The 25,266-nt window shown below is 46.0% G+C and overlaps 2 protein-coding genes across 4 annotated transcripts in view; both read left to right on the plus strand.

Annotated features, from left to right (window-relative positions):
* Positions 1 to 995, plus strand: part of rfesd (Rieske (Fe-S) domain containing) — a 5,033-nt gene extending 4,038 nt beyond the window's left edge. For both annotated transcript variants that reach the window (XM_025007331.2, XM_037975361.1), the window contains 2 exons: positions 206 to 240; positions 512 to 995. In XM_025007331.2, coding sequence (XP_024863099.1) covers positions 206 to 240; positions 512 to 820 — 344 coding nt within the window. In that variant the 3' untranslated portion in view covers positions 821 to 995. The remainder of the gene's footprint in view (positions 1 to 205; positions 241 to 511) is intronic.
* A 3,977-nt stretch (positions 996 to 4,972) lies between these two features.
* The window catches only part of rhobtb3 (Rho related BTB domain containing 3), a 25,615-nt gene continuing 5,321 nt past the window's right edge, over positions 4,973 to 25,266 (plus strand). The window contains exons 1-10 of one of the 2 annotated variants that reach the window (XR_005233095.1): positions 4,973 to 5,530; positions 5,671 to 5,902; positions 6,731 to 6,923; positions 10,681 to 10,838; positions 10,991 to 11,099; positions 15,082 to 15,277; positions 15,365 to 15,561; positions 20,916 to 21,025; positions 22,228 to 22,333; positions 23,140 to 23,313. Coding sequence is in view for 1 of the 2 variants with exons in the window: in XM_017422862.3 (XP_017278351.1) it covers positions 5,529 to 5,530; positions 5,671 to 5,902; positions 6,731 to 6,923; positions 10,681 to 10,838; positions 10,991 to 11,099; positions 15,082 to 15,277; positions 15,365 to 15,561; positions 20,916 to 21,025; positions 22,228 to 22,333; positions 23,140 to 23,313 (1,477 nt within the window). In the remaining variant the exon portion in view is untranslated. The remainder of the gene's footprint in view (positions 5,531 to 5,670; positions 5,903 to 6,730; positions 6,924 to 10,680; positions 10,839 to 10,990; positions 11,100 to 15,081; positions 15,278 to 15,364; positions 15,562 to 20,915; positions 21,026 to 22,227; positions 22,334 to 23,139; positions 23,314 to 25,266) is intronic. The other variant, XM_017422862.3, reaches the window with a different exon arrangement.

Below are 25,266 nucleotides of genomic sequence, written 5' to 3' on the forward strand. Positions count from 1 at the left end.
AAAAAAAAAAAAAAAATTTGACACCAAAATGTTTTAGGGGGGCTTGAAAACATTTTAGGGGGGCTGAAGCCCCCCTAAAACAGGCCTAGTGACGCCACTGCTTTGATCAGTTAAATATTTTACCATACAGGAAGCAGCACAGCTAGTTTCAGGTAACCTGTGTTTCTTCTTCTCCAAATAAAGCAACCTTCTATCCTTCACACAGATGCTGGGAGTACGTTGGAGAATGGAGACATTGAGGTAAACTATTAAATGCTTTCCCTTTGACACCTTCAGTGTCATTTAGGTTAGGATTAAGCTCAGAACACAGCCTTCATTATGACCCTACTGCTGTTTTCACATGCTCATCTTTCTACGCTTAAACACAAACAACTGCTGGGAACAGAGACAATAAAAAATCTTTTAATCATGATGTCAAATTTGCATAAAGTTAACGTATCACCACCTGCTTTCTCTCTGCAAACATAACCCTCCCCCCGCCCCCCACCCACACACACACATCTACACGCAGGAAATTAATGGCAAGCTGTGCATAATTTGTCCGAAGCACAAGTACAAGATCACGCTATCTGAGGGCGAGGGCTTGTACAGGGGCAGGAACCCCATGGAGAAACCGCCTGTGTTCAGATGGTACTCCAAGGGTGTGAAGCAGCGGACCCACGCCGTCACAGAGAAAAACGGGGAGGTCTTCGTCAAGCTCTGCATGCAGCCGGCCCGGATCGACTCAGACTACTACCAAGGAGAAAAGGGCAAGATCGAACGAGCCAAAGCCGAAGCAGCAGAGGAGGACACTCTCGTCATGGACGAGGAAGACGTGTGAAGACTGAATATTGACTGGTTTTGCGCCTGTTTTGCAGCTTCCTTCTCATGCATTTTGTGTACCGTAACTGAACTGATGTGAGAAAACAACTGACACCGATCAATAAAGGCCTGGAGTGAAGAAGCATTTTATGGGAAATAAAAAACAAACAAAAAAACAACCTCACGCGAAGATAGTGGCCGCATTTTATTTTATCTACGTCTGTCTCACAAAGATGACATCAACAGGAGTGAACACCAGATTACGAGATACAATAGGTGTCGAGGAAATTGGGATTTGTTGTTTATCCTGTCCGACCACAGAAAGGACAAATTCAAGGCTGCGGGAAGCTGGGGTGCGGAGGGTGCTGCAGCACTTCCCGATAGATGCTGGAGGAACATGTGTGTCCAAATACATCGCTATTGAATCGACTACAATCAAATAAAAACACATTCCATTAATGTCGCGTATGCTTAAACTCCAAAACTATTTAGATATTATCAAGTTTGGTACATCTGATATCTCCTCCTGACTACCGGGAAAACAAAATAATTTCTTTTTTTTTTTTATTTTACCCAATCTTTGTAAGGTAATCAGCCCCACCCCTTCACATTTGGAATCACTGAAAAGCCCTAAATGTCCTCTGTAGATGGCAAAAGGAGTTAATTCATTAGCATGCAGTGTCTGGGAGATATTCAGTTTTACAAATGTCCTCCACAGAGGACAAATTTGAACTACTGGTAGTCAGGAGGACATGACAATGTTATTGTGTGTCTGTCAGTATAATCATAAGTGGGCAGATTAGTGTCAGGTCATGAAAGAAATTATATAGATGTTGTCAAAAGTAAACAGCATTCTGTATTTTTCAAAACTAATATGTTAAGCTAACATGCTCTGTGCCTTTTATTGCACATATTTAGTATTTTGATATTTGTTATACGGACTTCTATGACAGGTCTGCTGTGGATTCTGTGAAAAGTCGAAACACAAACAGAGACTGCGCCGTGATCAGATTATTTTGCTGATTCACAGCAAGACTCTGAGGTGGACCCAGGTCTGCAAAGGCCTCCGGAGCTGTGGGGTCACGAGGCTCCTGGGTGAGGCCTGAAATGCGATCAAGAGATTTTACAGGACGAAGAGAAGATGAGGAACGTGGGGGAGTGAGGCGTGGGTTTGGGTGACACGAGCCCCTAACAATTACAGATCTTGACTCAGCGCGGGAGCCGTTTATCTGCGGGCCATCGTTTGCGATAGGTCAGAAGACGGTCGCTCGTCGAGATCAAGAGAGGGCCGCGTGAGGAAACTGCCGAGCGGGGTTACCCGGGGGACAGCAGCGGCGTGTGAGCTGCATGGGTTTGCGGTGACGCAGGGAGTTAAAATTCAGCGCCCCATCACATTGTGGGGTTGTAAATGACACAGGAGGCTCTGATTACACTTTTAAATTTCCTCTGGCTAATCTTCCTCCAAAATAATGATCAAAAAGTCCTTGCGTTTAGCCAAGACGGACTATATGCTCCAACAACAAAACACCCTCAGAGACAGGTGGAAAATGTTGCAGCTGTTTGTTTTTTTATGTCTTTAGGATTGTTTCTTTGTATTTCTGTATCCGTGTGACTTAGAACATCAGCAGATTTTCATACAAGCATTAATAGTAATAAAATGCAGGTCCAAACTTTTTCCTTTTTTCCCCCTATTTTTAAACAATAGTCATATCTGCATGTTCTAATTTCTGCTGTTGGCCAAGAGATGCAACCTTTTTGGAGCATTTGCTGGCATGAGTTAAAGTTTGTGGCTTTATAAATGTTGACAAACTGTCCTAAAAGTACAGGAACATGATTATTACCATCCTCCATTACCAGAAATGCCTTTGGCTTCAGGGTTTGTCTGGTTTCGTCCTGTTTTGTTTTTGGTTTTTTTTATGATTTCCTTTCAAAATGTCTTTAAACGATAACTTCATTTTCTGCCACACAAACAGCAATAGCAAAAAAGTTAGTTAGTTATCATTATTCAAAAGAAAAAAGAGCAAAAGAAAACTACTGTATTTGTTTTCCAACTTCATTATACAATAGAAGCTCGAATCTGGTGCCAGAAATCCACTCCAGAAAGTTGTTTGCCTTTACCCTGATTTGACTCGTACAGTTTTGTCAGGACAAACAGCATCTGCTCTTAATGAAAACCAGATTTCAGCTGCTGATCAGTCCACAAACTGCAGCCCTCCTCCTCATCTCGTGCAGTACGTTTTCAGTAGGAGGCATATTTCAGCTGCTGACAGGCCAGTCAAAGACTTTGGTATAAATTGTGCAGAATGAGAAAGGGAAATGTCCTGCTGACACGACTACAGTCCTCCCAGACAAAGACTTATGGTATCACACGGATCTCGCATATGTCCAAAATTAGTTTATGCCTCTGAAACAATGGTAACGCCACCTGAATGTGATTCATTCACGTCGAGGCCGCCGACGCCACCCAGACTGTCACAGGCCCTGGTTATTGCAGCTTTTGCTGACAACATCCTGAACGATCTTCCTTGTCTTTTGTCTGTGAGCAACTGATTCAAGGCTTCTACCTCGACATGTCTATGGAGTACATTTCTGGACGAAGCAGTGCACTGTTCTGAGTGACAGTGTGATCATTTTATAATTGTGAGGCCATGTGGCCATACGGTGCCGCCTGAGAGGTTTGGATGTAAAGTTCATTCTGCAGTGGTTTCTGACTTGGAGCTTTGGTAGAACTCCCTCAGAACCTTTTTAGTCTTACACGCCGGAGATGTTGAAAAAAAAACCCAAACGCGCTTGGCGTTTTTTGCATGAGAAGTATTTTCTGAACTGACGTAGTTTGGGACAAAGTGGCGTTAAGGCTTTTATGCTCCTTTAAACTCAGTTGTGCCACCCTCATCGGTCACCAGCATTTAATGAGTGACAAACGGGTGGAGTCTGTCCAAACTACGTGGCTGTGTGTGGGAACGAGTTTGTAAGCGTCAAACCCTCATATGAAGAATATCAGAACACCAAATGTATATGCAGTGAAGTGCACACATAAATATGCCCTCATAAAACAAAATTACAATCATGACCCAATGCCAATCTGCCCACATGGTCTATGCATTTTTGATGCTCTGTCAAATAGTACTAACGGCCTTCACATCAGCCATACAATATGGCGTGAGGAGAAACAAGCAAAAGTTGTTGATCAGGCTAGGCTAATGGCTAGGCAAGCAAGTGCCACTTTTTTATTGGTTTTTCAGGCGTAAAAAAGAAACGCTACATTCAGTCTCTACACTTTCGCACGGCACCATTTCTTTCTGTCGCTGTTTTTTTAACAATGTCTACGCTGCCATGCCAATGTACGTACGTGCGCTTTGAGCACCGCCCGTGGATTGGCCAATGGCGCCGAGGCTGCAAAAGTATCAGCAGACGTGCTGATCATTTGGACTGATGCTGTACATTCGCAGCAGCCTCAGCACCATCAGTGATTTATGCTCAGAGCACACACACATATATAGGGTACTAACAAATGACAATGATATAATAATTGACAGAACATCACTTCAAAAATGACTAGACTATCCCTTTAAGTAACTGTAAAACTTTGCACACAGATATCCAATCACAAAACTCACTAATATTCATATTGTTTTGGATTTTAAACATATATTTATATTCCCATCAGTTCTTGGGAACTGACCCCCTGGCATCCATCTAGAGGTGCCCTTAGCGCCCTTTGCACCCTTGCTTCCAAGGCCTTGGTCACTTAATCTTTTGCCTTTCTCACAAATTTGTGAAAGTGTGTTGTTGACATGAAATTAAAAGCAAAATTCTTAACATTTTTATGACGAGGATGTTGCTTAGTAGGAACACGAGAAAAAGAAATCTCCTTTCCAAAGAAATGAGACTAAATATAGACTTAAGGTTTTGGTATAATTTTCTGGATTTTGCTTTTCCCCCCCTAACCTATGCCGGAGTTTGTGTCTTCATAAAAACACTGTCTGTAATCAAACTACAGCCTTTTAGTCGGACTGACCGCGGGGAGAAGTCCCTGAGCTCCACGGCCACGGCTCAGTCAGCTCGGGCGCGCGCGTGCGAGTTGGCTCGTGCTCCTGCGTATGTGCCCACGTGCGTGTTGCTGAGTCAGGCACGAACACCGAAACGCGGTTCGGTCCGCTGAAGCCCCCTCCTCCTCCCTCCTCCTCCCTCCTCCTCCTGCTGCTCCTCCTGCACTCCTCCTCTCTTTGTCGCCAGCTGAGCTTTGGCGGCGAGTTTTGTTTTATCCGCCGACACAATTCCCAAGTCCGGACCGGGAGCCTCGGAGCCTCGGAGCAGCGGAGCCGCCCGTCTTCCTGTCGGTGAATCTGCTTCCCCCGAGGGGGGCCCGACAACTTGTTCGTTGGCGCGTCGGCCGCCCATGGGCGCTGCTGTTTACCCCCTCACCGCCGCCGCTGCCGCCGCGGCTCGGTTCGGGACGGCTATCGAGCTTCGCTGTCTTTTTTTTTTTTTTTTTTTTTTGTGAATGAATAACGACACGGGAGACATGCGAGTGACTGCTGACCTCCCCTGCAGCCTGGCTCCCGGGGGGCGCTAGCCGCCGATGAGAGGGGGGATTACCGGCGGCGCGGAGCCGCGGCTCATTGCGGAAAAAAGGCGACCCTGACTGCAGACTGGCGCCGGCGTGTCGGCGTGTCGGCGTGTCGGCGACGGGCTCCGCGGCGTCTGAGCAGCGCGACCAAACCACAATGTAAGTTAAAGCAACTCGTCCCATGCGTGTGCGCGTTCGTCTCGTTCCACGCGCGAGCCATGCATGTTCAGCACACGGCAACCCCCCCTCCTCAGGTGTCACGCAGCGACATGACTAAACAGGCTTCCCCCTCCCTGCAGGTCCATCCACATCGTGGCCCTGGGCAGCGAGTGTCCCGGAGGAGTCGGGCCCGGCGAGGAGATCATGGGCCAGGGCCAGCTGCAGGGGGGCTTGCTGTGGAGCTACCTGGGTCACGGGGCGCTGGTGGGACCCTGCGACCTGGAGGGCAGCCTGCACAACCCGGCCTTCATGGAGTACACCTCACGCGTCTTCGGAGACGTCACCGTGGTGGTCCGAGACTGTCCCAGCTGGGTAAGGAGACAGAGACAGAGACAGAGAGGGCTGCTTGGGTGTCTTCTTAAATGAGGCTCGTTTACATCTGCTCCTGGATGCACTTTAAACAACATCAACAACAACAAAAAAACACCTTTTAGGAGTAATCCTGTCAGCTTTTGGAGGCTGCTTGCCAATATGGCACAACACATCATTAGGTAGTGGTGTGATTTTCTCAGAGCGTTGTCATTATGAGACATTGTGTGTCTCTCTGCTGACAAGCTGTTTACTTTTTCAGTCTGCTTTTTGCTCCTCGGGAGACATGCAGCCTGGCGTTTGAAACTCCTAGCCCCCTTTTCCCCATGCCTGATTGCAGGCTTTGTGAAAGAAACCACTCTCCATTCTTAGAGGACGCTGTTTTAACATGCAGTGCACCAAAAAAAAAAAAAAAAAAAACTTTGATGAAAGAACTTTTGTTCTTAATAGAACATGCAATTAAAATGAATCACTGTTGTGATTTTTTTTTTTGCAGCGAAACTGTACACATCCTATTATAAGGCTGTCAGTTCGTGTCAGGGGAGGGGAAAGGGGTTCTGGGAACAGTCTCTTTTATTTTTTTTGTCCATTTTTATTCAAATCGCTCAAATCTTTCAAAGTGTTCTTTTTTTTTTCTTCCTCCCCTGCTCAACGAGTGCAATCAGGTTAGAGCAGCTAGTTTTATGCAGGACTCTGGTGGTGGGGGGGGTTAAAGTCCCAACTCTGAAGCCTTGGAGGGGAAAGGTTTGGCGTTATCCGAGGCAAGATTTATGGCACCGGTTAGTTTCCTCACGTGTCTCTTCCCTCCCTTCTGTTCCTTTCCTCCTCCAGGACTTGCTGGACAGCGACTGGGCCAGCGTGCGGAAGGTCCTGGAGCAGGCTGACATCCTGGTCATCAAATACTCGGTCACGGACAAGCTGGCCTTCCAGCAGGTCCGAAACGGTTACGCCCCGAGGCTCCGCCCGCTCCTGAGACACTGGGGCGTGCCTGTCATCCTTGTTGCCGTTGGAGCTCGACTCAATGGTGAGCACGCACGCACGCACACAGCGTTTTGCCGGCGTCTGATCGAGTTGAGCTTTTGCCAACATCGTTGTCGTCCGCGAACAGTGCAATTTGAGCAGAGCCAAACTCAAAATGCCTCAATCCTTCAGCCGCCGTGGTCGGATGTTGCAGTCTTTTAGGGTCAGCTTACTGCCGCCCCAGTTGTTGCTTTGTGCTATCATGTTCTTCTTGATGGGACCTCTGTCTGAGCCCTGTCTCCTCCAGCGTGTCCTCCTCCCTACGAGGGGGGATGCTCGTGGTTAAAGCTCTCCTCTCGGTTGCCTTTGGGCAGTCGGCTCATACGCCCCCGTCGAAGGAAAGCCACCAAAGTGAAACGTCCAGTTCCTAGTTTTTTTCCAAGCGTTACGAGTGGGGAAGGAGTTCACAGCCGTGGCTCAAAAGGGCACAGCGGTAGCGGCGTTCCTCGCTGTAAGTAGATTAGGGCACTGGGCTTCAGCCGGAGCGGAAGTTGGTGATAACACACACGTGCTCAGGCGCTTTTTCTTTTTCACACTGACCCCCTGTCAAAGCCTGAACCTGTAAACAAGCCCATCAAACACACGGGGAGATATTTTTAGCATCTCTGCTCGACACAATTTGAGATCCTCCCACCGCTGCAGAGTGATCGCTGTGTGAGTCTTCGCTGGAAAGAGGCGGAGAGACGAGCGATTTAACTTCGAACCCGACCCTTTGTTTGGCGCTCGTCCCTCGGCGGCTGCAGAGAACGACAGCTGAGCTCCGAGCGCTCCCCGCCACTCGACTCCAGACCTCCTGAGGTGCAGCTGTGGCGAGGAGCGCCTTCCGCGAGCGTGCATTAACACAGCCGTTAAACTGGCGTTTATCCACGGGCGCGCCTCGCTCTCGCATGGACGCACCGCCGCTGTGCCAAGTCACCCCCTGTCAGAGGCTCACGCACGCTCCCGTGATCCCCTCCACCTTCTCCGCCGCTCGCTCACAGACACACACTCAGCACATCTTCCGTCTCCGTGTCACGCCTGCGGGTTATGATTTATCTCAGCACTTGGCTGCTCGTTTGTCCTTTTCCTGCATTGTGCAGGCTTTTTGTAGTCGTCTTCTACAGGATGATCTCCCTTCTCGTCTTATTCTGCCTCTGTGGTGTCCGTGCACGTAGGTGCAGAAGCCACGGCTGATTTCAGCTGTTTAGATAATCTCACTTTTCTGTGAGATAACATGATAAATGTTTGTCTCCATCTGAAATGAGTGAAGATGTAAAAGCTGCAGCCTGGAAATTTCTTTTGGACCCATAAAAACCTCGGACAAAACCAAACCAAGCTAAACTACATAATCTCCAACCCCGCTTCTGAAAGTGTTGCGAAAAATGTAAATAAGAACACAATGCAATGATTTGCAAATCCATAAACCAATGTTTTATTCACAGTGGATCACAGTAAACCTATCAAATGTTTAATTAGGAAGATGTAGCATATTCAGGAAAACAAAAAAAATGTAATTTTGAGTTTGAAGGCAGCACTGCCGCACTGTTTGTTGTCCCCGTCGTTCCAAAAAGTGGGGATGGGGCCAACAAAAGGCTGTAGAAGTAAATGGTTCGAGTAAGAAACAACTAATTAGTTTAATCGACAACAGGTCAGGAGGAGGACTGGGTATAAAAAGAACAAATTTTGAAGAGGCTGAATCTGTCAGAAGTAAAGATGGGCAGAGGTTCACCTGCCGCCTGCAGAACACTGCGTCTACAAATAGTGGAACAATTTCAGAATAATGTTCCTCAACAGAAAAACTGGGAAGACTTTCAATTTCCTCTTATCTCCAGTTCATAATATCATCAAAAGACATCAAGAACCTGTAGAAATCTCAGAGGTTAAAGGTCAAGAATAAAGGTCAGTACTGGATGGTTGTGATCTTCAGGCCCTCAGGCGATGCTGCATTAGAACCAGGTCTGATTCTGTTCTGGACTCAGGAACACGTCCACAGATCACTGTCTGTAAACACAGCTCACTGAGCCGTCCACAGATGCAGGTTAAAGCTCTATGATGTGAAGAAGAACACCATCCAGAAACGCTGCCATCTTCTCTGAACCAGAGCTCGTTTAATATGAACCGAGGCAAAGAGGAGAACTGTTCTGTGGGCGGATGAAGTGAAATTTGAACCAGGAACGCCACGTCCTCCAAACTAAAGAGGAGAGGAACCACCCAGCCTGTTACCAGCACACAGCTTAAAAGCCTGCCTCTCTGATGGTATGGGGGTGCATCAGTGCCTCTGACATGGGCAGCTTACACATCTGGAAAGGCATCTTCAATCCAGAGAGTATATACAACATATACTTCCATCCAGATGATGTATTTTTCAGGGAAGGCCTTGCATATTTCAGCAAGACGATGTTAAACCACTTCCTGCATCCATTCCAGCAGCAGGGCTTCATATAGAGGAGTCCAGGAGCGCGCTGTCTGAAAGAAGCTTGCCAGGACTGGGCTTTTATAGCCAGTGGCTGTGAAGAAAGCAGTGAAGGCTCTGATCACAGAGGCTGGGATCGCTGCCCATCAAACTGAGCCCATGTAGGGGAGTTAACCTGTCCCCGTCTCCGGTGCCTTTATTCAGCAGGGACATTCAGAAATCCCTCGCAGTCACAAATAAATTAGGTATATTACGGTTGACTATTAAAGAAATAAAGAAGAAGAGAAGAAAAAAACAGGATCCAGCGTTTCCTGGAGTTAATCACAAGACAAACTCAACTTGGACTCAGTTGTGAGGAATCCTGCATCTATGAACTCCCGGAGAGTTTTTATTGGAAGCTGCTGGAGCAGAAAGTATGAGGTCAGGAGGAGCGTCTGGGGTGTGTGATGTTATGGAACCCCCTCCCCCATGTCTAATTCTTTTACAGGTTTGTTTTAAACGTGGCGCAGGATTGGATGTTGAACTGAATTACATGCAGAGGACACTAGATGAAACTCGTCATTTACCTCTGAACGTGATCCCGCCATTTGGGTTCACATCTGTGGTCAGAGAGATTTTTAAGGTGAATTGTCCAAAGTACCAGAAGCAGGAAAACCACTCAGTGGACTCCTGTTTATTTTAAGCTTGAGCAAACACGGACAGTAAATATAAAATAACCATTATGAAGTAAATGTTTTGCATTACTTTTGGTTGATATTGGGCCTTTCTTTAAATCTGACACTCACTTTTAAAAACAAATATGTGAAAAACTGGAAGTCTTTTCATCGCAGTCTTTGTGTATTTTGTACTTTTTTACGCAATTTAGATATAGTCACTGTAGACACAAAGTCCAGTAACTTTATTAGTTACGTGACTGAAACCATTGTTTCGTAGGGAATGTGGTATTCAGATTTAAATACAGTGGCGTAAGTTTATAACACGCTTGGCCTTTTGAGAGCTTTTATTTTGATTGAAGTTCGATGTGTTTCAGCATTGGAACGCGTCCCTCACTGTCCCATGTGAGCGCGCTCTTTGTTCCACATGTTGCCTGTTGGGATCTGGTAACCTCCAGCTCCTGATGGCTGCAAATCAAATGTTTGTCCTCAGCTCGTATTGATCCACGGCGGGAATGAACGTCAGCACAGAGTTTGTTTTCTGTTGTTTTACAAGCGTTTCGGCCTCGGCTGTCCTGCACGTTGTCGCCGAGTCCCGTATCGTTCTGGTTTTGTGTCACCTTTTGCCGTCTAACCCATATACCAGTGTCTTGTTCCCTAAAAAAGCACGACGGAGCATTAATGGCTGTCGTCCCTCTCCCCCCACCCGCGCTCAGATGAAGGCCCTCCTTGTACGTGCCCGTTGTGTGCGTCGGACTGGAGCAGCTGTGTGCCTCACAGTGAAGGTCTGCAGCTCTCCCGGGACCTGGGAGCCACCTATCTGGAGCTGCCGTCTCTCAATCACGTCTTTGTTGGGCGCTACTTTGGCAGCGTGGTAAGCGAGGACGCAGCTCAGGAAGCTGCTTCTTAAATCAGCCGCTTGTCTCAGCCGGTCCTGTTTAAGGTTGGAACGATGACTTAACCACTGTATTTTTTTGGCCCCTGCGTCTGACCTAATGTGTGTATGTGTGTGTGTGTTTTGCGCAGCTCGAGTACTTCATGATTCAGTGTCTGAAGCACAAAGCCAAAGAGAGGCCAGAGAAGAGGCGGGGGAACAAAGTGAACGAGCTGCGTCCGCCTCACCTGGAGCAACCAGGTCAGAGAAACACAACGCCGTCTGATCGCCGCCGCTCCCGCTCCTCTAACCGGCGTTGCATTTTGTGTCCCTTTGATTCGCACAACAAGTCAAATCTTCGCCTCCGCGCCGAGTCTTTTTATGGCCGCGTTTAGCGAGCGCGCGGCGCACTGAGTGGATTGTTTTCTCTGGAGCTTGCGTCGCCATAAAACCAGCTGAGTACAAAGGTTTTATGTGGATCAATGAGCTTCAAACAGGAAATGGGAAGAGAGACAAAAAAAAAAAAAGCCAGGTTGACTTCTTTTTTTTCCAGAGACATTTAAATCGATTTAGCTCAACAACTGAGAGTTAGGTGCCAGAGTTAACCAGCTTGGAGTGGAACGTGAGAGAATCTCTTCTTAGAATAAAATCTTTCACCTAATTTTCTCGGTGAAACAAGATATTTGACACCTTTGTTTAATTCTTACAGCGCTTTCATTTGCATCTAATTTAAAATTTGGTATACATGTGTATATTTATAATCAGTTTTAAGAACTTACTCTGCAACAAGTTGTCTTTATTGTATTATTTTTCTTTTTTTTTTAAGATTTTAACTAATCAGTTAAAGTATAATCATAAATATTGTTGCACCAAGGGCTGCAAAAGTCCAGGGAAGTTAGAAACTTTCCATTGGAATCAACAGGAATTCATGAAAATTAATGTGAATAAACCTGGATTTTCCAAATATTGAAGGGTGGTCCGGAAAAGGGATTTTAAATATAGTTGGTGACAACATATTTCAGTGTAATCTTGACTAAAACAACCAGGTTTCATTGCTGCACCATGCAGTGGGAGCTACAATGCCCTGAAAACTGATGGACTACCTGGACACGTAGGCACAGATGGAATAAGGTTTGTCCAGAGGCAAAATGCAATTTACTGAAATTTATTATGTTTTACAGAAGTAAAAATGACCAAAAAGTCAAAATAATGCTAAAAATAAACATGTGAAATAGACTTGTTTGGAGTTGTATGAGTAAAATGTAGACATTTCAGTGATTTTTGTTTTGTGATATACATTTTACAGATTCGTTGTTCTGTTTTTATGTGAATAAAATGACATAAACATGGAAAAAATTAATCATATGACATGAATACTTTGCACACAGTTGTGCGCATGACTTAAGGAAAGGCCTATAACCAGAAAAGAGAAGCGTAAAATGACTCGGTCATTGTTCTCTGAACGTGAGGTTGGGACACAGCCATGACCTCAGGTTGTGTCATTAATTATTTTACTTTCAGAAACTCGTTAATCTCCTGTGACAAAACAAAATGTGCGTTTTGTTTTGTTTGGGTATGCTGCAGTTTGTTCAGATTACCCCCCTGATTTCCAGGTAATGCCCTGGAAAGTTTCCAGTTTTGAATATTTCCCAAATTTCCCAGCCTAACTTCCCAGGGAAAGTTTCTGGAAAGCTTCTCTAAACACCCACGTTGTCATTTCAATTTGAGTCATTTGTCAAAAATACAAAAATGAGATAAAAACCTTAGTTTTTTTTTAATCAACACTCTGTTTGCTGGATGTTGTTAAACATCCAAACTGAATAAATAATTCAGAATGTTGAAGAATTAGAAATTAAATTAATTTCCGTTTCAGTGATGTGCGATTGTTGCAAGTTGCTGAAAACAAAACAAAATAACAAACTAAAACTGATTCTCCTAATTCTCTCACACAGACATTTTTGCTGAAAAACATAATGAGATGGTTCAGTGAAGGACACGTTGCCAGTTTATTACTGACTGATTGTTGAGCCACGTTATAAATTTTACAATAAAATTCAATTAGGCTTCAAAACGAGAGCGTTTTATTTTTAATTTTTCCGTGTTCCTGTCCCAACATTTACTCCCTGGCAGATCGGTTGCAGACCTAATCAAGCTGCCTCTAAGCCGCTCGAACTCCGCGAGCGCAAAACGCGCAAATTAGGAGGGGATAAATGGCCCGCACCGATCGAAAGAGGATAGAGCTCACGGAGGCGCTCGCGCTCACGAGCAGCGAGCGGCTTAGAGGCAGGAAGTCTGATTACCGGAGCCAAGCTTCAAAGAAATGAGCCACGCTGCAGCGCTCCACGGAAACACTGCTGCCACTTCCTTATCTTAGTCTGGGTTTTTTTGTTTTTTTTTGTCTCTCTTGTAACTGGATGAAATCTGAAACCACAGACTGAACATTTTCTCACTCTTAAAACCAAGGCCAAGCTGGGTGAGGTGTGTTGAGCAAGCCGCTCCGGTCCCGTTTCCCTTTGTCGTGTTTTCGCTACTTTCTGATGCATTTAGCGTCTGAATACTAAAGGGGCCGGCGCTCCTTAAAGGAATGCACATCGCCCGCCTCGTTTTGAGAAGTGATGGCGTTGCAGCCGTTCTGGTTCAACCTAGAACCATCTCATGCAGTGATGTGCGGTGCCACGCTCGGAGTATGTGCCGTGAATGACTCTCAGCTACCACCATGACAAATTTTAGCTCAATATCTGTAAATTTGATTGATTTGTAGTTATTTTTGTGTTGGCCAATGTTGATTCGCTGCGGCGGCCATATTGAATTGGATTGACTCCAGAAGGTAATCAGTTGTAGCTGTAGGTCCAGTGATTACTTTCTGCAAGTTTCATTTAAAACCGTTCAGTTGTTCATGAGATATTTTGCTAACAGACACAGAGTTGACTCCATAGGTTAATGTTGAAGTTTTGAGCAAACATTGTGAGCAATGAATAGCATCTGGAGTATGTGTTATGAATTAATCTCACCTACCATCACACCGACTTTTAACACTATATCTGTAAAATTCACTGAATTATAGCATTTTCTGTTTTTGTAAGTTGAGTTGGCTGTGGCAGCCATTTTAAAAGCAGTCAGCTTCAAAAGTTAATGAGTTCTCGAGGCGCATCCAATGATTGTTTCCTGAAAATTTAATTAAAATCCGTCCAGTGGTTCTTGAGATATTTTACTAACAGAATAGTTGACTCCAATTAGTTAATGGCAAAATTTTAAACAAATATCTCACTCAGTTTGTTGGTGCTCAGAATATGTGTTGAGCATCAGTTTTAGCTACTACTTTAACAAGCCCTAGCTTAGTATCTGTAAAATCAATAAAATTAAAGCCACTTTTGTGTTTTTTAAGGTTAGACGGCTGTGCCGGTCTTCTTAAATCGAGTCGGCTCTGAAAGTTAATCAGGTGCAGATGTACATCCAGTGATTTCTCTCTGTGTGTTTCATTGAAATTTGCCCGGTAGTTCATGAGATATTTTGCTAACAGACAGGCGGACACAGACAGAAACGTGATCACCAGCCGTCGGCCTTTCAGCGGCAGGCGAGAACAGCTTCAACTCCGATCTTTGGCGCGACGATAGGTTTTAAAGACCGATTGGACCTCTTCGCTGCCGTGTTCGCTTCAATCTGAAGCAGCGACTGAGAGCGCGAGGTCCTGCCAAAAAAATGGCAGCTGGTGCTGGCGGATTTATCGTCGCCTGTCCGACACCACTTAGCTCAACTCACGGCGCGGCTGACACTCGGTCTGACAATCACTGACTCGGGAGCGGCACTCTTCTCCGGCTGAGACGCAGTGGCCGTTGCCAGGGCGACGCGAGGGCTGCGTGAAGACGGCGGGACGACCGTGTGCTTCCTGCCCGCCGCCGTTCACTTTTCAGAAACGTCAGACTTTGGGAGGACGTGAATCATGAAACGCGGGCTCATGTGAGCCTTTTGGGGGTGTACTTTTTGTTTTTTGTTTTTCTTCTATCACCAAACCTAACTTTCCGCGTCATTCCAGTCACCCAGGCGCCAGCAGAGCAATCTGAGCTCGTCCTCTCAGGAATGTGTTGAATCATTTCTCCCAGGATAAAAGTTCTGCCCTGTCAGAAGAAGCAATCAATAACAAAAGCAGTACCGCAGCACTCCTTTTAGGTTTCGAAAATAACCCGTTTTTGTGATTTTGAGGACCACAGCTTCTCCCTCACCGTCTCCTCCGCCCCTCTTCCAGCTCGTCTCCCTCCCATCCGAGTGGAGGAGTCCAGCTTCTCCCAGGACATGCAGTGGCTCCTGGAGCGCGGCGTGCAGTTCGCCGACGTGGCTTTCTACGCCGGGGACTCCGGCAAAGAGCTGGGCTGGGCCCACGCGGCGGTGCTGTGTGCCGTCAGCCCCTACTTCCGGCAGCTGCTCCTGGGGCCCAAGACCAGGTGGGTGTGGTCGACGCGCTTGCGGCTCCCGGGCCTCAGAGGGCCGCGCTCAGACGCCGCTTCGGCCTTTTTTTTCTGTGTGGACAGGGAACGGCCGCAGTCGCGGTGCGTGTGCAGAGAGCGCGACGGAGGCCCCCATTCGCTGCTCTCCACCTGGGACGGAAGCATCATCGACGACATGCCGCGGTCAGACGGGCACCTGGCGGGACGCCTCACCCGGCTGGTGGTGAAGGACCCCCTCCTGTGTATGTGCCTGTGGGAGACTCTTATGTTCATTTACAGAGGTAAGCCCCCCAATCAGACACATTTATATGTCGACTATTTCTTTAATAATCTGTTTATAGTCTTTACTAAGACTATAACACACAATAAATAAGAACTTCACAGCTTGAGATTCTGGATTATAAATTAATTCAACAAGGTAATCTCTACTAAATGATTAGTTTCCTGTTTGTCTGTACGTCAAGCCCTGTTTCCTGATCCACTCTGATCCAGACACTGAGCAGCTGAAAACAAACACTAACTACATCTGTTCCTGATTACTCCAGGACTGGTTACTTAAAGTCAAACAGCATACTAACTTATTAAACCATACAAAGTGTGAAAAAACAGGAAACACAGTCAAACGTGTTTCTTTTTTTTCTAACTGTGTTCAGTGCCTTTTAAAGGTGCCTGAATCTGAAATCATATTAACCCCAAAAAAAGACCTGGAAATGTATAATAATGTACGTCTGGTTTGAAAACGATCGTTTCATTCTGAGAGGGAAATACTGCGAAGGCGAGTGAGAGCTGGCGGTGAAGTTTTTATGATTAAGTTCTGCCGTGCTCGAGGGGATCCAGAGGCAGGAGGAAACGTCGAGGAACAGAATATCTCATCCTGACGGAACAAGCGACGGCTGCAGTCGCCGTTTCATGCCGCTCAGTCACAGAATCGCAGGTAACCAGGAACGACTCGTTAGGTGTTTTCGGAGTATCATAAATTTATGCAAAACAAAGATCTAAGAGTTGCCTAAACGGCCTCTTTGTTCAACGTTAAACGTTCCTTATATGAGAAGTTTCAGTGCTTTCGATCAAACTGTAGGTATGCAAATGTACTTTTTAAAGAGTAATTGGTATTTAATTACAATCACAGAACAATCTACAAATTAATTTAATGCGAACCTCCTTTTGCTAAAGCATTCTGACACTAATTAATATCAAGCACGTATTAACGCCTGTATATATGAGTTTATCCGAGAATTCAGTCAGATACGAGGTGGCGAACCTGCTCGTGTTGTCACCGTTGCCATGTTTATGCTGCTGGCGTGACTAAAATCAATTAATTTACATATTTTCTCTGATATGAGACTTTTAATCTTCTCAGTCAATATGGTTATTAAAAAACAATTATGCGGCACCCTGCCAGAGAGTCTTTGATAAGAAGGGGGGAGGGGTGGGGGTGTTTAAACTTCTGAATTCTAATTAACGCCGCTGAGTGTCGCGTATTAAAGGCTGGAGCGACATAAACTGCAGCAACGGAGCTGCGGCACAAAGAAGCCCGCCGTCCCCCCCGTCTGATTGGTCCAAACTGACACTCTGGCAGCGGGATCAGATGCGCAGGACGTGCCAGGCAGAGAGAGAGAGAGGGAAACAGAGGAGACAAAAGAACAACAAATGGAAACTCCCTGCGGACGGCTTGGACACGTCACTCTCTGTAAAAATCACTTCCTTCCTGCTTGTTAGCCGAGGCTTTTCTCTTGCATTGTATACATAAAGGGCTTTTTATATTACTGTTCCTCTGCGACATATAGCTCTTTATCTTTTAGCCTGCTTTGTGAACACAAACACATTCGAGCTGGAGTAGAAATACTGCTAGGAGGGCTGGACTGACGTTCCCTAATGTGGGAGCGCCATTCTTACAGGAGCACTTAGTCCCGATAATTTCGAAGTGATGATAAATGCTCTCTGGCAGCAGCAGGTCATCGGGCTCCTGTTGGGCCTCGTCCAAAGGTCCGTTGTGCTCAGAAACAGAAATCTGTCAAATTGAAAGCACTTGGTGGTCGGCGGCCGTCGCATCAGGGAGCTGATTATTCATTTAGTGGCTTTGATCCGGGCAGGCTTTTTTTTTCTTCAACCTGTATCTGTTCTGGCACGTGCGTTTGCCCGTGTGCCTCCTCCGAGCTCGGCTCTGCCTGTGCAGACTCTGGTTAATAGAATCTGACTCTGCAGCCTGTTCCGGAGACGTCTTTGCGTCGACGGCGATGAACTCCGCAATGAAACGGGTCTCGGAATGAGCTCCGGTGACATTTATTAGCTCCAAGGTTATCGGCGCGTGCTGGAGCAAGGCGTGCTGCTGGATGCATCTTAAACAGGGGCACTTATTTCCCAAAACGCCCCCCCAGTCGTACACGGAGCTCCGTTAAACTGGTGCGTCTGAGTGACGTCCTCTGCGACTTGAGTGAAAAATATTCTCAGGCTGCGGCTTAGACCCCGCAGAGGCGCGCGCGTTCCACATCGGATCACAGCGCCCGTGCGCGCCAGCCCTCCACGACGGGCTCGAATCCTCACGGTGAAGAAGCCTTTCTTAGCATCCGATTGGCGGTGAAAGCTGAGCCGGAGAGGGGAGGAGGATTACAGGAGGAGGGGGGGGAGTTTGAGCCTGCGTGACTGGATGGATAAAAAAGAAGAGAGCCAACGGCTGAAAAAAAGGGAGCTGTGTGCGCTTTTGTGCGCACCTGTGCAGTGCAAGTCCCACTGCGTGTGTGCGTGTGTGCGTTTCAGGAGGAAAGAAAAGTTCTGTGCAGAGTGAAATACGAAGGTGGCAAAATGTGTGGATGAGACGAGAGGCGAAGTGTTGGAGGAGGAGGGAGCGAGGTGCTGCTTTACTCTGGTTGTGTAAGAAGACATGCTAGTAACAAGCAGGGAACTGCAACGTGTGTGTGTGTGGTTTGCAGAGAAGATATGTGGAATGCAGATGTCACACTTTTATAAGCCACTGTGTTTAAAAAAAATCATTCCAAGTTAACCTTCAGCGTAGAGAAACCCACAGCCCGTTCCAACAGGCTGCCGTGGAACACCGTGCACGGATCAGCGCGTCTTCCTCCCTTCCCTCATTGGACGGGAACGGGAGAGCCTTACCCGGTGCGCGGAAACAGACGGGCTGCACCGCGAGCAAACATCAAATGCTCGTTTGCCGTAAATCCCCAATAAGACGTGCGCCTCCCAAATGGAATCAAAGTCTTTTGTTTGTAACGCGGCGACGGTCATTTCCTCATCCGCAGCTCAAATCTCTCAAACGACAAGAATAATTTCCTCCTCATCCTCATCGTCATGTAACAGTGAACACACACCAGCACAGCCACAGTGTTATTCCACATGGTGGGATTTGTGCCTCTTGTCTGTGGGAGGACAGTCACAGAGGCCGTGACTGTTTGGGTGCAGTTGTGTGAGTGTGTGTGTGTGTGAGTTTTCTGCAAAATGTGGTGCATTTGTGTACCACGGATGAATCTGTGGATTTGGACTCCCGGGTCTGTTTTTTTAGGTTTGGATTTGATAAAGCAGGTCGGTGTTTCATGCTGGAAATGCCGACACCTTTTTGTATTTGCCAGGACGAGGCGTAAGAGGAAGGCTTTAAAAGTTAAGGACAACATTTTGAAAATAGGTTTTAATTTTCAAGCTGCTGCTGCCCTCTATTTATTTAATTGTGTGGAACACTGATGTGAAATAAATCAATACTGACGACTATTTGTAAGATGTTGTAATGGTACCAGGCTTTGCAGCTTTTGCTTCTTCTTTTTTTTAAAAATATACTCTTTATCTGTGTTTCTCCTCACCTCCATCTGCGGGTGTGTTTGTTGTTTCTGGCTGCAGTATACTGTGTATCAGCATAACAGCTGCTGAGTTCATCGTTCTTTTCAGCTGTCTGTGTCGCTACTCTGCGCCGTGCGTTGAGCTAATTCCTCCTATCGGCCCAAATTAGAACGAACGACGAGCTAAATTATGCTCATTTCCCCTTCGTGCTTCAAGTCCGCTTCCTGTCCCAGCGAAAGTACGGAGCTGCGAACGTGCGCATCGTTTGGATTCTGCTCGGCTCCCGTGCCTGGGTTCTTATGTTTATGCTGAAACTAGCTTTTTTAAAATTAGCTTCATCACCACGGTCAAGGTAAAAAAAAAGTCTTGTGCTTTCGTCGCTCGTCGGAGGCGTATTTGCAGATCTGGATCGGTTCAGTTCGTGTGACCTTCACCTCGTGTCTCACAAGGACGGCCGATCAATGAGCCTGAGGTGTGTGAAGGGTCACAAACTAACTCCCTGTTTCGCCAATCATCCTTCTGCTCGCTGAACTTAAAAAGGACTTTATTGACTCGTTTATCCACAAAGCTTCGCAGGAAAAGTGTTTTTTATCTCATGACTCTACCATAAAGCTCACGTTTGTGCAAGTACCTAAAAACGGATCATTACCACCGCTTGACTTCTCTGAAATGTTGTTGTAGTCAGACAGCTGTTCAGATATGATTTGTTTTTCCCCTCTCCTCCAGAATCTAGCGTCGTCACTGCTGCTGTTAAATGTTGTTGTTGTTGTTGTTGTTGTTTTTAAATTGCATTACAAGCTGAGGAAGTGACTGTTTCTCCTGCTCTGTCGGCATCAATTATTTACATTTTCAAAGCGCTGAGCAGCTGCATCAAAGAGCCCATTGTGGCTAATTGGACTAGTTTACGAGAGTTAAGAGATTTCATAAAGCTCCGGCCCTTTACTGTGAACAAACCCCGGCCCTAACGAGCCTAAAAACGTGTCTGAGAATTCAGGGTGTCCTAAATGTCACTCGATTGTCCTTCGCCTTTTAAGCCAACAAAACGACAGAACAGTACAGCAGGAGAGCGAACGGTTTGCTCTCGTGCTTCGACAGAACGTGGACGGCCTGCAGGGTTTTGGTGAGCCGGGATAGTTTTTGAGCATGCACAAGACCTCCGTACCGAGGGTCACGGTAGTTTGTTGTCCCCGGCCTTTGTGACAGCAGATGAACAATGCATTCAGCCCTCTGAAAACAAAACATTTGATTCGTTCAAATTGGCAATTTGGATACTTAAAATGGTATACGTGGAACGAAAAGAAAGAAAAAAATCCAATTAAAATAATTGGAATTCCTTTTTTGGAGTCATCTGTCAGGATCTTTGTGGGAATGTTCTGCAGATTTATGGAGCCTGGTGAGGGGCACAGGAGAGCACGGGAAATACTGAGTAGTAAGAGAGTAATGGGGGTCATGATTGCCTTCACACTGAACAAAGTTTTCCTAATTTATCACGATCCAGACACGTTCCAGTCTGTTGTGCAGGTCATGGAGAGCTTTGTGGAGACCTGATCTAATCGGCATGGGGCTTCCACTCCGTCCATCCGTCCATACAAAGGCCTTTTATTCACTTTTTTTTTTTTATATATAGATTTGCAGAATTAGGACTGGCTGCTCCACCCATTTAAAAACAACAGATTATGTAACCAACTTTGACAAAAACAGACACCGAGTGTTTGGTGTTAGGTACGTGGGCGGTCAGAGAGCAGCGCCAACTAGAAAAGCAGTTGGCCTGTGTTGGTTTTTTGAAGACTGTACTGTGGTGGACCTGTGGATCCAGTGGGACTGTGGATGTTGTTGTTGTTGTTTTTAGGAGCGTGGGAGTGGGAGCACCTCCAGGAGGCCCTGGAAGAGAAGCTGAAGAGCTCGCTCGCCGTGGCTCAGCTTATGGAGCGCATACGCTCCCTCATCGGCAGAGAAAGGGTGAGAGCGTGTTTTTTTTTTTTTTTAAACGCTGATAAATATCACTGAAAGACCAGAAAAGTCTTGCTATACATATAATATGTTTATGCACCACTTCCTAAAAAAAGGTTAAACAGCCGAATGCCCTCCTTGACTCTCTGAACGCGTTTTTGTCACCTTAATTAGCGAGATTCTGTTTTAAATCTGTGCACTAATAATCTGTCTATAATTATCATATTTACATAATTAGTGCCTCTAATCACCTCACAGATACTCGGGGAGTTTGCACAGAATAAACAAGAGCTGTTCTCCAAGGAGCAAAGGGATAACACAAGATCTGGAGGAAGTTCAGCCTCACGCCAGCCCGGAGCACCAGCACTCTTTTTTTTTTTTTTTTTAAAGACATGTAGCATCATGTCTGTGTCATCTATATTTAGAAAGCATGAGGTGGCTACATGTTAACAAGCTGCAGAGTAACATTTAGCTCCCGAGCCGAGAGGATAGAAGCGAGTCTCCCACCTGAGGCGGTGTTGAGACGAGCTGACACACACAGAGACGGAGGGGCCACTTTAACGGGATGAGACACCATAATGTCCTGTCACGATTTGACGTGTTCCTCTGCAGACACCCGGCCGGGGTGGGGTGGGGGGAGGCTGTCTCGACTCTGGGAAACTTGAAGAATTTAACTTTCAGTGAGCTTTCCATAGATTTCCAGAATCAAAGGCGGTGGAAAAAAAGAAAAAGAAAGCCTCTCTGCAGCAGAGCAGTGTGGGAATGTGTGTGCCGTTCGTGCTTCAGTGGACCGATAAAGGTCGAGCAACAGTAACGGGCCGCTTTATGATGTTCACTTGTTGACCGTGTGTGCGTCGTGCAAATCACAGCGAGCATCACGTCGTTCGGCTCGTTCATTCATTGAAACGCTTGGATGTTTTTTTTGAAAATGCGTGGTCCGGACAGCCGTCTGGTTCCCGCTCTGTTCTCAGTAGCAGTCAGTCCCAGTCTCGTCACTCTGGGCACTGCAGTTCAAGTGTGTTTTTGTAGCACTAAGCAAGACCGGCAGAGGGGCCATCTGTATTCTACGGAGGTGGCACAATAGATGCTCAGCGTGAGAATTGTGCTCGAAACGAGAAGCTGACGTGCAGCAGAGAAGTGCTAAACTGATGGCTAATTTGGGCTCCGTCCCCTCTCTCTCTCTTTGTGTGTGTGTGTGTGTGTGTGCGCAGGGTCTCAGGGACACACCGAGTGCACGGGCAGCTCAGCTCGGCCCCCAGACTCTTGTCAACCTCTTCAATTCCCCTCTGTTCTCTGATGTCATCTTCATGGTGCAAGGTAGGATCAGGCCGATCAGTCAAACGCACACACACACTCACACACACACACACACACACAGTAGACTGAACTGAATTATGATCTCAGCCACCGGCCTGGTTGTCCATTTGAAGGCTAAATAGGATAAAACTGTTCAAGTGACGTGTGTTTTGTTTTTTCTGTTTAATTTCTACAAAAGCTCTTCTTCTCTATTAAACAGAGGAGTACAGACACAAACCTCTCCTGATCAATATTTATCTCATAAAAATGAAGCGAGCCTTTTCTGACTGTTCACCCTCTGAGCTGAGAGTTAAACTTTTAAAGGTGAAAGAAAAACATCTCTTGGTTTTTGGTGCTGCCTGCCTGATGTGCTGTTTTGAACAGAAGTTTGCCTGGCAGGTAAACGCTCTTACAGATAACCTCTGGTCCGGTTCAACAATGAAGATGATAATAGATGATAAATATCTTATTGTAAAACTCTGGCGTGAAAGACGGCGGGCGGTATGCGTCCCTTCAAGGAAAGCTAGGCCTCTAATGTTTTTCTTTTATGACTGCTCATTATATCATCCCTTGTAAGGAGTCAGACTGAACTGAGCTGATTTGATTTAAAAAGAATATTGTAATGATAATGAAACTATCTCTGCTTGTTACAAGATTTATAATATTTATCCATTATGACAAATTTTAATGCCCAAACTGTCTCCATTTCTTGCCTGTAAAGACTAGAGACATGTATTAGGCACTGCTGAGATCCATTTGACCCTTCGAGTGAAAGGTGTTTTTGGATTATTCAGAAGAAAAAGTAACGTTTTCTGTGCGCGATGCAGGAAGCGTGTTGCCCGCCCATCGCGCAGTGCTGGTGGCCCGCTGTGACGTGATGGCGGCCATGTTCAGTGGGAAGTACGCAGAGGCCCGGAGCAGGGTGGTTCCCATCCACGGCGTTTCCTCGGACACCTTCCTGTCCTTCCTGGAGTACCTCTACACCGACTCCTGCTGTCCTGGTGAGTTCACTGCACACAGTCCACAGGTGTGCTCCACAGTGCTCAGCTGTGAACAAATCATGACTCATCTGTTTATCTGAGGCAGGGGTCTGCAAAAAGATCACAACTGCTCCTTTAGTAGGCTGCCTGCTGCAGGGATAAGTTAATTTTTCAGTCTGCTAGTCCTCCGTCTTGGCAACAGATACCTGCGTCTGGACTGAAGGAACCTGAGGTGGTGATCAGGATCTGCCAGGATCAATCTGGCCTTTTTTCACCAACCTCTCCTTGTGTAGGTCGTCGAGGTTCTCGAGGACTGGCAGCCATTAAAACAAGGAACAAACATCAGTTTGCCCTAATAGTTGGCTAACCACTTCCTTAATGTCACTTCAAGCCGTACAGTGTGGCTTTTCTTTGAAATCTAATAGCAAATTAAAGGTTTTAACACATTTCCAGCAAATTGATGAGGGGGAAAAACCCCACAAAAACTACACTTTCACAAACATATTACTGTGTTACAATCTGTGAAATGATAGCAAGTTATTCTGAGAATGGTGAGAATTAGAAGTAAAGGCTTGTCTTTCATAAAAACCTTATAAAAGTTTAAGTGAATTCAGTGAATCACAATTAAATATCCTCATTTTTATGTTCACTCAAATCAATTACTGGGCTGCAGATAACCTGGTGGAACCTGTTGATTTCCCACAAATATAACAAAGACTCACATAGGCCTCCATGGATCAGTGGTTAACTTTTATCACAAAATGTTTTACCCTTTTTTATACGTTTGAATATTGGTCCAAAAGTGTAAAAAAAATTGATAAAGGTCGACAGTTTAGTTATCTTTAATTTCAGAATGGATCAAATTGTTTTTATATGTAGTATTTACAGTATATAAAACTTTATGAGTTGCATTATTCCCTTTTTTTGTATCTTCCAGTCAGTTTTGTGGCTCTGGACAGATTTGGGTGTTTTGATTATGAAGTTTGCAGACCCCTGATCTAAGGCTTTATTTACCTCAGTTTAAGACCTGATTAGTGTGTTTTCTTCAGTCCTGATCCCTCAGGACTAAAGCAGGGTTTACTTGACCTTTACCAGGATTGTACAACATATAAAACAACTGTCTGAGTTAATTGAATTAAAGTCAAAGACCGACAGCCCAAAAATGTGAACAAACCAACAGAAAGTTGATTAATTTGTAACTGAGATGAAAAAATGAGCTCCAGGAAGGAATCGGAGAACGCTGGTGTGCGCTCCGTGTTTTCCTCGGGGCTTCTGATCGCAAAACTAAGCCCCAAACAAAGACGCAGCTGACAACTCCCAGCGTCCATCTGTGTGAGCGCAACAAGCTGCCAGCGCCGGTCCCGGGAGGTGCACGGCGAACAGCACTGAGCTTAAAATGAAATTAGATTCGGTGGGTACGTAATCAAGCCGTGGCGTTGCCGCTTCAGCTGCCTTCCACGGTGCCAAGTCGCAGCGCCACACGTGTTGTCGTCGTGCTCTTCTGTCACTACCCGTCACACTGCGAGTTTCATTTTCACCCGTTTTCAGCCACGCTCAGGAGCACACGGACTTGTGTCTTTGACGTGCAGCTGAGCAGAATGGACCTCCCGACTTGTTACAGTATTAGAAACGTGTATGCAAACTTCTGGTCTGCTGGCTGTCTGAATTGTGTCTCCTTGCTTACAGGTCAGACCAGCATGATGCTGAAGTCTATGGGGCGCCATTTGTAAAGGAGCTTGTGCTAAAAATTCAGGGCGCCATTTGTAAAGGAGCTTGTGCTAAAAATTCATGCCTAAATTTTGTCACATTTAGCTTCAAACACTATGGGGCGCCGTTTGTAAAGGAGCTTGTGCTAAAAATTCATGCCTAAATTTTGTCACATTTAGCTTCAAACACTGTTTAAAAATGTAGTGTTGATTTTCTGATGTCACTTTTTACAACATTTAGCTAGTTACATGTAATTGTTACAGCTAC

Source organism: Kryptolebias marmoratus, linkage group LG4 (assembly GCF_001649575.2).
Source record: "Kryptolebias marmoratus isolate JLee-2015 linkage group LG4, ASM164957v2, whole genome shotgun sequence".
NCBI classification, from domain to species: Eukaryota; Metazoa; Chordata; class Actinopteri; order Cyprinodontiformes; family Rivulidae; genus Kryptolebias; species Kryptolebias marmoratus.